The sequence below is a fragment of the Lutra lutra genome, chromosome 7, assembly GCF_902655055.1.
Source record: "Lutra lutra chromosome 7, mLutLut1.2, whole genome shotgun sequence".
Taxonomy (NCBI): domain Eukaryota; kingdom Metazoa; phylum Chordata; class Mammalia; order Carnivora; family Mustelidae; genus Lutra; species Lutra lutra.
Genome location: NC_062284.1, coordinates 86170470 through 86184077, shown reverse-complemented (window position 1 = coordinate 86184077; position 13608 = coordinate 86170470). Strand labels below are relative to the sequence as shown.

At 38.9% G+C, this 13608-nt stretch overlaps 1 protein-coding gene across 5 annotated transcripts in view; it reads left to right on the top strand.

The window, feature by feature from the left end:
• Positions 1 to 13608, top strand: part of SLC25A21 (solute carrier family 25 member 21) — a 500678-nt gene that overhangs the window by 362687 nt on the left and 124383 nt on the right. For 4 of the 5 annotated variants that reach the window (XM_047736329.1, XM_047736328.1, XM_047736327.1 and 1 more), the window contains one exon: positions 10790 to 10873. In XM_047736329.1, coding sequence (XP_047592285.1) covers positions 10790 to 10873 — 84 coding nt within the window. Of the gene's footprint in view, positions 1 to 1601; positions 1688 to 10789; positions 10874 to 13608 lie in introns of those variants that run through there. The other variant, XM_047736331.1, reaches the window with a different exon arrangement.

The following is a 13608-nucleotide window of genomic DNA, read 5'->3' as shown; positions in this document are numbered from 1 at the left end:
CCACTGGGCTCTCTTGAGCATGGGCTCCTGTCATACTGGAATCTTCATTATTGTAACAAGCATATAGTTGAGAAAAAGAGAGTGAGTTAGAGAGAGGGAGGAGAGAAAGGGAAATTACAGAGTTAGTTGATATTGGTCTTGACAGTGTTCCCCAGGAAGACAGTAGGCTTGGAAATAAAATCCATAGAATAGATGTTAAATAAATATAGAAAGGTCAGGGGGTTGGGTTTTTTTTTTGTTTGTTTGTTTTGTTTTGTTTTGGGTTTACAAAAATGTATCAGTCCAGTTGTCTACAATGAGAGGTCTGGGAGGAATCACATGATGTCTTGCTGTTCAAATAGGACTGTGCCCAAATTCTTCTGCAAAGATGGCCATCCCACCTCCCCATGAGCGAGCCATCTCCATGCACAATCTATACTCCAGACAATGAGGGATCAAATCAAATTAACACAATCAATTCATCTCTGAAACCTGGCTCTCCCCAGAGCAGTTAATTTAGGGCTGATTTTCTTTTTAATTTAGGGCTGAGTTTATCAGAGATAAACTTCGAAGTCAGCTGGGTGGCATGCAAGCAACATTATTCCCTCTTTAACAAAGGAAAAAAGCTTGGTTTTAGAGAAGTAATTTTCCTGGACATTCTCTGACCTAGAAACAAAAATAAGGGGAGAGACTTCAGGGAATCCTATTCCCTCTAGTCTGATGCTTTTCTAGATCCAAGCTGATACTTTTTCCCTTTTTCAAGTGTTTTTTACCCTACAAATATAAGGAACCATGAAACAGAGGAGTATCCTGAGATGAGATCACATATGTAAAAATGCTCTTGGGCACCTGGGTGGCTCAGTCAGTTAAGCATCTGCCTTTGGCTCAGGTCATGATCCCAGGATCCTGGGATGGAGTCCCGCATTGGGCTCCCTGCTTTGTGGGGAGCCTGCTTCTCCCTCTGTCTGCTGCTCTGCCTGCTTGTATTCTCTCTCTCTCTCTCTCTGTCAAATAAATAAAATCTAAAAAAAAAAATTTAAAAATAAATAAAAATAAAAATGCTCTCAAAGTTGAAAATGATTTACAAGCAAGCAGTATATCACCACTATTTTGATCATTTTGGGGTCCTGTCCACCTATAAAATGCTTTTGGAAACTCTGTTCTCATTTGGAATCAATAATAACTGATCCAAATCTTAGTAACATATGAGATCAATCTTGGTATAAAAATAAAAATGTCCCTTGAAATTTTCCTCAACTCCGGTAAGCATAAGCATGTTTTCTTCCTTACTTGCCAAGTTTCTTACCTCCATTCCCCAAATTTCTTTCTAGCATAAACATTTATGCTTATGAATGCAAAAAAACCACCCATTCTCCTAATCTTTCTCTCTTTGACATTGTTGAAAAACATCCTTCCTTATCAATGCTAAATAAACCATAAAATAGGCACATTTGATCAGTAAAAGTAAAATGGAATGGTATATTAGGTGTCTAGAGACTCTGTATTCTCTGACATTCTCCCTCACTGGGACCCCAGCTTACCGTCTCTTGTGCATAATTAGTTTATGTGAAGTGGCTCAGTTCCCAGGGCCAGTAAGAGAATTCTAGTAGATTTGACTGCTTTCGATTTCCCTGTTCTGGAAATCTTTTATGGAGGCTGGAAACCAAGAACTTCAGTCTCACCCTGGCAATGAGCTGGAGTTTAGCAGGTAAGAATGGCGTTCTGTGGTTCTCTGTCACCAGGCCGTAGGTGCTACTGATGAACATTAAGAAAACCTGTTGACCCAGGGAGGTAGGTGGGAAGGATCAGAGAGAGAAAGAATATAGCTGACTCTTTGGGGGGAGGGAGGGATCAAGTTTTTTAAAACTCTAATTATTCTGGGAATATGTGAAAACAATATTTGTCATGACCGTGGTAATTTTAGTATTTGACTGTTAAAGCTGATGTCACCCTCTCTACTCTCATTACCTTGCGAGTGGGTTATTTTCCAACCTGTGATCCCGCCTTCCCTCCCTTCCCCATATAATTTGATTTCATGCTAATTATCCACTATAATGGCCAGCCTACATCAGCGCATGTGGGAAAATGGAGGTAGGTGCGTCTGGTCATTTGTTGACGCTAAATACTAAGTTGAGTTAAATACATGCATACATACACACATATGTATAGTCAAGAAGTGGCAACCCTATATTATTATATTATAAGCATAATTTTATATTGCGACGTGTATTTTACAAAGCAAAATACGGAAAGTCCGGCCAGTCAGGCTTTTCTTTAATTGAGACCAGTTTATGCTCGGAGCACTTTAATTATACAGCCATGTCAATTAGCCTGTTTTATTGCTTGTGGTTTAACATTATTGGATTTAGGTTATAATTTCTAATGATCATTTGTCTCTGACTTGTTAACTAGCATATTGTCATTAAAATAAATTTTAGAATTGTCGGCGTTCTTAGCTATTATCCCATAAGTAATATAAACAACTGGAAGAACGTGTGCCAGATGGTAGAATCAACTGTCTTATCATGATTCATCTTACAAGGTCAAATTTTGCACAGACTCTACATGCTAGGAATACCATATGCCTTATAATTGTGTAAGATGCACAAAACTCAATCTATTTCATCACACTAGTCAGGGACACATAGGTAAATGTTTATCATAGCAAAACTTGTGTTTGGCAAAACGATGAACCATTTATAGGATATTTAGGTGTATAGTTAAAGTGTGAATTGTAAAATGTACAGTCACAGAATATCAGACTTTAAATCTCCCAGGCTTGTGAAAAGAGACCACAATTAGACGTGTCTAGGATCACAGGAAATTACTTAAAGTATAATCAGGCTATCTGGGCTGATCTGATATTTCAGAGAGATAATATTTTTGAGGCTCTGTTCAAAAGCGTGTTCAGAATTACATGGCACAGAAGATTTCCCTTGCTTTTGTGGCTTTGCCAAGATGTGTTACTTTATCTGTAGCAATTATCTAGGCTGACTGAACACTCCAGGTTACATATTTCTTCAAATTATAAACTGTTTTAAAATAACATGGAGAAATTTATTGGTCTCCTTTACAATATCATAAACACTAAGCCAAAGCATAGCCCGGCCCACCTACACCTAGTAAAGACATTCAGACTTTAAAAAGGCAAAAATCTTCATTTTTACCAGGCATAGATCTTTATTTCTTTTATAAAGAGGCTCTCTCAGAAATGACTGAGCACATTCAGGAAAGATATCTTTCTTTTCCCTGAATTTTTAGAATACTTCGATAAGCAGCCAAATACATAAGGGCACAGCTTTTGAACTTTGGTCGGTGGTCACTGCACAGACAGAGCCAAACTCATGACCCTTGTGGATTTGTTAGCATTAGTTTAGGTTGCTAATTGATGCCAGGCCTAAGTCGTGAACTCAGCAAGCAAAAACAATGCTTAAACTGCAGACAAACCTAGTTCCCAGAATCTTTAACACTTGTTTTTGCCTTATTTTTTTTTAAGATTTTATTTATTTGTTAGAGAGAGAAATCACAAGCAGGGGAGGGGCGGCAGGTCGGGGGGGGGTAGGTAAGGGCAGGGGGAGAAGAACAAGCAGACTCCCCACTGAGCAGGGAGCCAGCACTGGGCTGGAGCCCAGGACCCTGGGATCATAACCTGAGGCAAAGACAGATGCTTAACCGACTGAGGCACCCAGGCACCCTTGTATTCTGCCTTATTTTATAATTAACTACAAACGTCTCCCCGAGCTCCACCTTTATTTTCCGTTCTAGAGGACAAGATGTATGGCTTATTCCCTTCTGTGTCCCCAGAACTCTTAACTTTGCCTCTTGTACAGATGAGGATCTCAGGAAATGTTGAGGCAGAAATCTGTGTCTAGAACCGTAAACCTCACCCTTCCAACATGATTAAAGGACTCTCATGCTTGGTCACTGCCAAGGCAGTGTTACATGGATTACTGTTATATTTAATCTAAAGTAAAACAGAATACCCATAGCCAACATTTTTTTGAGACATGTTCAAAGAAAACCTTTCTCCCCAGCACTTTCTAAAGAAAACTGATGGGATCATCTCCCAAGATGTGGCCTCATCTCCTCACCATCAGACGTGGTCTTTCTTTAGGGATGACAAATGCAGAGGCCCCATCCCCCTTCAGTTCAGTGGTTAAACTTTCATGGAAAGCGGATATTTCTTCTCTTGGGGCAATCTCAGTGGAAGGTGATTTTTCAGAGTACAGGAAACAAATAGACATGGTGGGAATTTTTCTCAAGATGTGCTTCTTTGGGTCTTTTCCCAAAGATTGTAAGGTAGGTGTGGACAACTGAATTTCAAAACCTCATACATGTCTTCGCATGTTTGGTGTGACTTTGGCCATGCTCAACCAACCAGTAAGAAAGCAAACATACTCCATAAGAGAAACATCGTATTTCAGAAAGATGGGCTAATTATGGTGAATTAAAATCTTTACTTAATCTTCCTACAGTTATCCTTTTAATGTGTTCTGTAATTACTATCCTTTAGTCTGTTAATCTCTGATTCATTAGTGGGTTTCTTAAGTGTTTATTAAGGAGCATGTGTAACATTCTGGTACTTACTAATAATCTTGGTTCATACCACATCTGCAAAGATCTTGGCAGGGAATTTCATTAGATTCATCACGACTTACTGTCAGTGTACAATTTTTATTAGCTGTCTCCCACCTCTATAAAATATGGAATTTGGGGCTTTACAAAACAATGAAATGCTTCCTGTTTCTTATGGCTAACAAACTCATAAAATATAGGTCTGTGTGTCACTGTCCCTTCAAAATCAAAGTGTCCTCTAACATCTCCTCTCCCATTTTACTGCTGAGGAGAAAGGCCAAGAAGGATTATGCTACAAACCTCATTAGTTTTCACTGCTTGTTCGTGGCTACACTTAAATTGTAACTGGTGGCTCCTGGTCTGTGTCTCATTTCCCACAAATCCCTCACCTCTGACAGAAAGGTGTAATTTTTATGTAACCTACAGCGTGATGGTAGCATACAGTTCCACTCAGGAAATACGTACCACTCGGGACTATCTTTGGTGCCATAGGTACCCTGCATCTCCATCTGAAAACAGACCTTTCTACCTTGCTTCTGACAGCTGAAATCCCTTTTACGGGGGACAGGATCTGAGAGACAGCATCTCAGTTGAAAAGCTACATTAAGGATAAAGGGTGTGAATGCTTTTCTGAGAGTGGAGTTGAAGAAGGGAAGGTAGCAGAGAGCTCAAGAATATTGTTGAACTTGAAAATGACCTGGAGATGTTGCTAGAGCTAAACTTCACCCATCTCACTGCCCTGCTCAGGGTCAATGGCAGTACCAAAGGGACGGTTCTGATGGCTCTCACCCCCTTACTAATCTCCCATCAATTCCCTACCCTAAAGCACCACAAACAATCATATGATTGAACTAAAAAGCAGAATGTGTGCTATGTGAACATAGCTCCAAGACAAATGTCATCATCTACCCCAATCTGACTCTTTGCAACTCAACTGCCACCCTTCATACAAATACACTATAAATTACATATACACATACATATATGCATATACATGTACCTGTATGTGTGTGACCTGAAGCCTCCTCTACCCGGGACAGATGCCATCAGCCATCAGTATTTCTTTAAGAAGAAGGCGTCTGGGTGGCTCAGTCATTGAGCATCTTCCTTGGGCTCAGGTCATGATCCCAGGGTCCGGGGATCAAACCCCGCATCAGGCTCAGTGATCAACAGGAAGCCCGCTTCTTCCTCTCCCACTCTCCCTACTTGTGTTCCCTCTCTCACTGTCTCTCTCTCTGTCAAATAAATACATAAAATCTTTTTTTAAAAGGTGATAGATTTAAAAATTACTTTGCAAATAAAGGCACCACAGAAATTTGAGATTTTGAAATTTTCAAACAACCTTGTCCTACAGCTTTTAAGGCAAGCAAAGTCGTTTTATTTCTTAAAGACAGATCTTTTTTACGACGTGTCTTAGGAAGCACCCAGACCAGCTGAATGCCTAACCTGGTGTTCCTAGCTGTGCAGAAAATCAGCAGCAGACTAGTCTGAAAGTGGGTATCCCTGGCTAAGCACACAATGAAGCCAGTGGGAAACGCTGCAGTAATGGTTCTCAACCCGTTCCGAGAAAAATAGTTTAGTGAGTGAGAACATTCTTCAGCTCTTAAAAATACGCTTGTACATTTGTTTGTGAACATTGAGCAGCCCTTCTTTGCCCTGGTGGGTTACCACAGTAACTCACTTCATGTTTATGGCATGGTGGATGACAGGGCTGTTCCCTCCGCTCAGAGGAGTGTGTCCGACTGTGCTCCCTGGAACCCCAGCAGACAGGCTTGCTGCCTCCTGGGCAATGAGGCATATGGAGGGTTTGAGCCACACGTCTTTGTGGTTCATCCTGATTGCATGTCAGGCACTGAATGCTTCTTGAGTGTTACTCCCCTGTCCCATTTGCCAGTTTGGCAGCACGTTTTCATTCTAATAAGAGAAGTTTCTCAGATGGAGATTCCAGATGTGTCTAAGCTGCTTTTATTAGGACAATGGAAAGGTCCAACCTTTTCTTCTAACTACAATCAAGAGTAGTGTGGCTTTGCCTGGGTAATTTTACAAAGAGTTATATTATGTAACTGGAAGATTGTCTCCCCGGGCATAGAGAGAATTTGTTAGCCCAGAATGCAGCTTGGAATAATGCTGACGTAAAGCTTCAATCCAAGAGAGAAACCTTTTAAGTTGCTGAAATGAGTGGAGAGGAAGAAGGAAATTGCTGTTTTACATGATTGACCAAAATGCACTGTAATTATATCAACTTAAAACAGATTCCTTAGAAGAACTGATAACTCTATGATCCGAACAAGTCATGTGTAGTAGAATTAAATACTGCATGTGCTTTCTCTGCAACGTGTAGACACGCCGTATTAGCGATGTGCTGTAGAAGAGACAGCCGTGCTTGCTTTAGCCTGCTTAATGAGACCTCCAGTGAAGAATGGTGGGTGGCTTTACTGAGGAATTAGTATTTACCCTGCCTGCCTGTCCTTTTGCACTGCTTTACAGCATAGCTTGTGCAGTCTCCTCATGGAATGTTATTTTGATGTTGCCACTCCTGTTTGTAATTAATAGCATCACTCATCAGTCAGTTTCTAAGTGGAACACTCCTTAAGGATTCCACTCACTGTTCTTGTTGCCTGTTCTAGGGGGCGTGGGTAAAATGTAATCACAGATCTTTAGCCCAAAGTTAGCCTTCACATTTTCCTTCTTCCCGTCAGTGTCTCCTCACGGTACTATTTTCTGTCAGCTACACTCCACCCATAGATAGGAGATCATCTCCAGGAAGAGTAATAATGGTATTTACTCAGTGCCAGGAAAACTCCTTGGCTGACACTGGATACTCTGAAACACTGTCATTACTTGCATATGGAAATCATCTGTTTGCATAGTTCCTTCACCTAACTAGAAACTTCTAAAGGGCAGGATTATGTCTTACTTCTTTGTAATACCCCAAATAGTGGAATACTTAATACATACTAAGTGTTCAAGAACTCTTAGTAGCTGAATGAATGGCAGATTAGAAATATCATCCGTCAGATTCTACAAAAAGAAAGAAATTGCAACTAGCAAATAAAGTGCCTAGACTTCCAATACAGGGTTAGGTGATATAGTTAATTAAGTTAATTATGAAATAACCATAGTCTGTATTCATCTTGGTGTAAGCTGACCGAAGACCTGCCTCAGTGTTACCCAGGCACACAGACATCATAAACAAAGTCGATGTCTTGAGCTTCAGCAGTGGAAGAGGGGCTAAGGTCATTTTTCTAAGCATTGGGATGTACTTGCTTTGGTCCCTCTGCTGACCCTTCTAGGACCAGAGTCACATCACTGGGAGATGGCCATGAAGATTTCACTGAAGTACTCCGCTGAGGAGCAGGAAGAGGTCACATGGTCTCTACTGGGATTTTCAATTTTATCTCATTAATTTTCTCCCCCAACCCACTCAGGTCTCCACGCACCTGAGCAACTGAATGCCACAGCAGGTTTTCTTCACACCTGAAGGAAATGTGGGATGCTGCCATGGTGGGGGATCTCTTTCTTCACTTCTCTTCAAAGGACAACTTTTCCTCCCTGGACTTTCTCTCATTTCCCCACCTGGAATGCTTTCTCCTGCTTACTCTTTTTGCCTCTGAATCCTACAGGGCCAGCTCAAATCCCTTCTCCTTCCTGAAGTCCTTCCTGACCCTCTGCAGAGAGCAGTAATTGCTCCCTCTGATGAACACCTGGGCAATTTGATACTAGTGCTACTTGACATTGTGGATCTTTTTCTTTATATTGTAAATTATTGTTCTCATTTACTTATTTATTGCAACTCTTGATAGTGAAGATAATGCTCTGAGCTTTTTTTTAAACCTGTAGACCTCATTTCATATGACAATTATTTTAAAAAATACTTGGTAATTTGGGGAAAAAGTATCTAGAAAGGAATTTGATGGAGGTAAGTGAACTTAATGAAAATTTTACAGATATTATGAGAAAAATCTATGACCATGTAATACTTTGATAATATATAAAACTATTTTAAATTATTTTCATAAAAGAACAGTTAGAGAATAATGTTGGACTTCCCAACTAAGAACGTACGAAAATGTTTCTTCCTTAGCAGTGAATATAGCTTACAAATATGGAAATGCAGAGTTGGAGATTCTTTTTCGCACGAGAATTAGCATCCTATTTTGGAAATCACTCCCTATGCTGTTTGTTATTTGTAGTATAAACAAATTTTATGCAAAGTTATTTGTTATGTAGGTGTACATGTCGTTTTCTCATTGTACTCTTTTGGGTTTAGTGTTAATTCATTTGTAGTCAAAGTACCGAGTTATCTCATCTATATGCAGTAGTCCAGAAATACCAAACATGGTCCATCTACCTGACCATCAAATAATGTTCTTGGTTCTAGACAGAACTGCTTGCTCAGCCTTCTGGGCCAGTGGTTATGCCGACACCAAATGTACCTCTAGATCCGGAACAGTTTAAATGAGTGAGCTGTATTGGTCCATGATCTTCTGATGAGTTCAATACAATTCAAATCTTAGAGATATAGTTCTTATCTAAAAACTAACCTTCAAAAAATGATCATGCTAATGGAGCTTTAAATTTGATGAACAAAACCATTGTGAAGATGAGCATTTATGACATTTTAAATTTTGGCAATAGTAGAATATTGCTTGGTGGGTTGAAGAGGATCAAGAAGGTGTCGTGTTGAATGTATCATAAAACACACACACATGCATGTGCACACGTGCGCACACACACACACATGCATATATTTAAAAAGAAAAGGAATTACCCAACAAGCTTACCCCTTTCTTTACATTCCTCTTGCCTCCCCTGATGTTCAGGCATTATCTTCACCAGGATTATTATACCGCTTCATGATGTTCCACCCTCCAGAGTCCCATTCCAATCCACCCAATCAGGCAGTAAATATTTTTTGTAGGTATTTGTGTGTGTTCTGCTGGAAGAACTGTGCTGGGATCCTCAACTTCCTCTTCTCAGAATGGCTACCCTCCTGCACAGTTATGTTCAGTGACTCCCTACAAAATCAAATGTAATCCAGCCTCACTTTCCAGTTTTATAATATATTCCTTTCATATGCCCAACTGCCTTCAATCAAAGCAAAATATTCACTCTTTCCTGTGATATATATGTCAGTTTTCAGCATAATTCCCTGGGGCCTAGAACCCATAAAACACATCATTCTTAGAGGTAGAAGTGTTTGTATTATAAATCCAACAATCTGAGAAAAGCATCTTAAAGTAGACGATCGAAGAGGTGTTTTGGAAGCGTTCTTTTAAAAATTTTTAGTAAAACTGTGGAAGGAAGAACAGAAGGGCCTTAACTCAGAATTGGGACAAGGGAGTTAAACACAAGTAGCGAGGAGACTAAAGAAACCCCAAAATGGAGAACAACTGGGGTGTAGGGGAATGAGAGTCCTTGTCATAAATCTCATTAGAAACAAACCCTGGAATAAAAATACACGATGAGCAAGTTAAGACTCTCACGTTGGGAAACTCCCAAATGTTAAAGGCAAGAGTCCTGAGATGCATGCTCCTAACCAAAAAGAAGAAGAAAAAAAAAGAATTTTGCTTTCTAAAATGTGGTACATTTTTACTGAGCACCAAACTATATGCTTCTGTGAAAATTCAGGAAGCCTGAACGTAATGACCAGCTCTGCTCCCTCATGAAGGAGAAGTAGGGATTGTAAACTGTACCACAACACAGCTGCAACTCTTGCTCTAAGCACAGGTTCCTGTCTGCCAGGATGAATTCCAAATTCACAATCACGATCAAAGTTAGGCCATATTAGCTGCTCTGTATTTTTAACCTTTGTATTAAATTACCATCAAGGGGGCACTAATTAAGATAAGAAATAGAGCTACTTATTTGTTTCATATGCACCTTCAGATTTCTGAATTATACAGTAAAACAATCTATGACATCTGTGTATGCTTTTCATAAAAAGAAAAAGGCACACATGCCTTAGGGTGCATCTGTCTGGCTAAGAAACAGATGAAAAAACTCTTTCTATAGTTTCTATTTAAGTACAGAAGAATATAATTTTAAAGTCTACAAAAATAAGGTTAAGATTATAGAAGGCAAATAAATCAATAGAATCTATAGCAAAACCCAGAATATTTTAGGTTAACCTGAAAAGGCTAAGTGTCCTAAGACTGAAAAATGGGGAAAGCCATTTGGCAAAATTCTTAACTTGGATCTTTTTGTTGTTGTTTGATTTTTTCTTTTTCCCTAGGTTCCAGATTCAGAGATGTGCAACCGATCCAAACAGTTATAAAAGCTTGGGAGACAGCTTTCGAACGATTTTCCGAATAGAAGGGTATGTATGGTTCTTTGTGTATGAATTCTGTGTTGATCTAGGCATTTGACATGTTATTACATAGCACGTTTTTCTCATTTTGAATGGCTCGTTTTCCTACTGTTATTAGAGAAAAGTATTTAAAAGGGTGCCTTCCCACTTTTTGGTGTGTTTTTCCAGATAACACAATTGAAAATTAAGTATGTATACATAAGAACTACCACAAAATGATATTAATAATCAGCTTGCTGATTAGAAGATGATTTCTATTTTGTGCCATTGAGATTTTTTAAAGTTCTCATAACAGCAGCTATCTGAAGGTAATAGTTCTTTATTTTGATTCTTGACTATAGTGTCCAAATGTGTTCCTTATTTGCATTGTGGCTTATGAATATTCAGTCAAAACAGAACTATGTCAAAAATTGATGTGTCAGACTTGTTATCCTATCTACTAGATGATCAGATAAACAGAATTTTTTTTACATAAGCTAAAAGTGTCTTTGATGTATAGTTTTGGTTAAAGACTCTTTCCAGCACAATTTTCCAAAGGATATTAGATTTGCTTTTTGAAGTTGTTATCATAAGAGAATTGGTTGAAAATAATAGGTATGCAAAAAATGGTAACAGTAATAATTATAACTAGTATATACTTAGCCTCTACTGTGTGCTAGAAATTCTCCTTATGACTCTGTGGGGTAGGTTCTATTAGAACCCACTCCAATTGGACAAATGAAGAAACCAAATGAAGACTCAGAGGAATTAGTCATTTTCACATATCTGATATATAATGGAACTGGGACTCAAATCCAGGTCTGTTTGACCTCAAAGCCCATCCTCCTCACCTCTGTAGTTCACTGCCTCTCTTGGCAGATTATACAAGAATGTTATTCTCCCAGTTGTTTATTTCAGCTAAACATATGTCATGGATTTGTTTCCATGACAGTATATATATTTTTAATAATACCATAGTAATTTTTGTATCTACATGCTGCAGTCTATTAAATTAATCCTTTTGGCAGACCACTAGGTTGTTTGCAGGTTTTCACTATTACAAATGATGGTGCAATAAATATCCTTATACTATTTTTTCATATTTATGTGCATATAGATTTTTTTCTATAAAATAAGTTGCTAGCTATGGACGTACAGGATCAAATGATATGCACATCTTATAAATGTTAACCAACTATCTTCTAGAAAGTATCAGTTTTTGAGAGTTCTTCATTTCTCCACACCCTCACAAACACTGGACATTATCAATCATTATTTGGTATATCTGTCACCCATATGTGTCTCCTATTAATAATCTAACAGGTGAAAAATAAAATTGTCTACAAGCATTCTTTTGATTATAACTGGGATTGAACATACTTTTGTAACCATGAGATATCATTTCTTTCATGAATTTTTTATTTGTGCTCTTTGCCCGTTTTTCTTGGGTTAGATTTTTTAGATTTATAGGAGCTCGGTATATATTGTAGGTATTAATTCTTTAACTGTGACATAGATTTACAAATATTTTTCCTACCTTGTCATTTATCTTAGAGCTGTAGTACCTTACACCTTTCAGAGCCTTGTCATTTTTGAAGATTGTGGTTTGGTGATCCTGTCTGTCTTTTCCTTTGTGATATCTGACCTTGTTGTACATTAGAAAGAAGGATATCTTCTAACCCCAAGATTATAAACATTTTCTTCTGGTATGTTTTACATTTAAATCTTTAACCCATCTGAGAATTTTTATAATGCACCGTGTGGCATATAGGAATTAAATTTTATTTTCAAATGGTCAATCAGTTGTCCAAATACCACTTGTTGAAAAATCTCTTTTACTCCCTTATTGGCAATGCTAGCTTTTTGTATATTAAACTTCCACAAATAGATCATTGAAATTTTCTACTCTGTTTCTCCATTTCTTATTCTGTTTCATTGGTTTACCTATCTCTATGTCATATCGTACTGTTTTAAAACATTCACTTGTGGAGTATTTGGGTAATATATAAAATTATGCCCTGCAGTTGAAAGCCTAAACTTCTGGGGTGCCTGGGTGGCTCAGTGGGTTAAAGCCTCTGCCTTTGGCTCAGGTCATCGTCCCAGAGTCCTGGGATCAAGCGCCGCATCGGGCTCTAGGCTCGGCGGGGAGCCTGCTTCCCCCTCTCTCTCTGCCTGCTTCTCTGCCTAATTGTGGTCTCTGTCAAATAAATAAATAAAATCTTAAAAAAAAAAAAAAAAAGAAAGCCTAAACTTCTTTCTTTCATTTTTTAAAAAAGACTTTATTTATTTATTTGAGAGAGAGAGAGAGAGCATGAGCAGGGGGACGGGCAAAGGCAGAGGGAGAAGCAGGCTGCCTGCTAGCAGGGAGCCCAATGTGGAACTCAGTCCCAGGATCCTGAGATCATGACCTGGGCAGAAGGCAGACGCTTAACTGACTGAGCCACTCAGGCACCCAGAAAGCCTAAACTTCTTATTGTGGTACAGCACCTGTCCTGCTATGGCCTTCCCTTCTTCTCCGGGCTCATTTGCCGTACACAGATCTACTCTAAGACCAACAGATCTGCTCACATTCTCATACCTTCGCATACTGGTCGTTATCTTATTCCTGCAGAAACAACCCCTTCATCCACACAGGAACCATCTCTTCTCTTTCAAGGATGCCCTCACATTTCTCTCTCTCTCTCTGACCATCTTTTCTCTACTACATGCTTTTTTAAGCATTCTTACATGCTATGCAAAATATGGTGTGCATCTATCTCTCAATC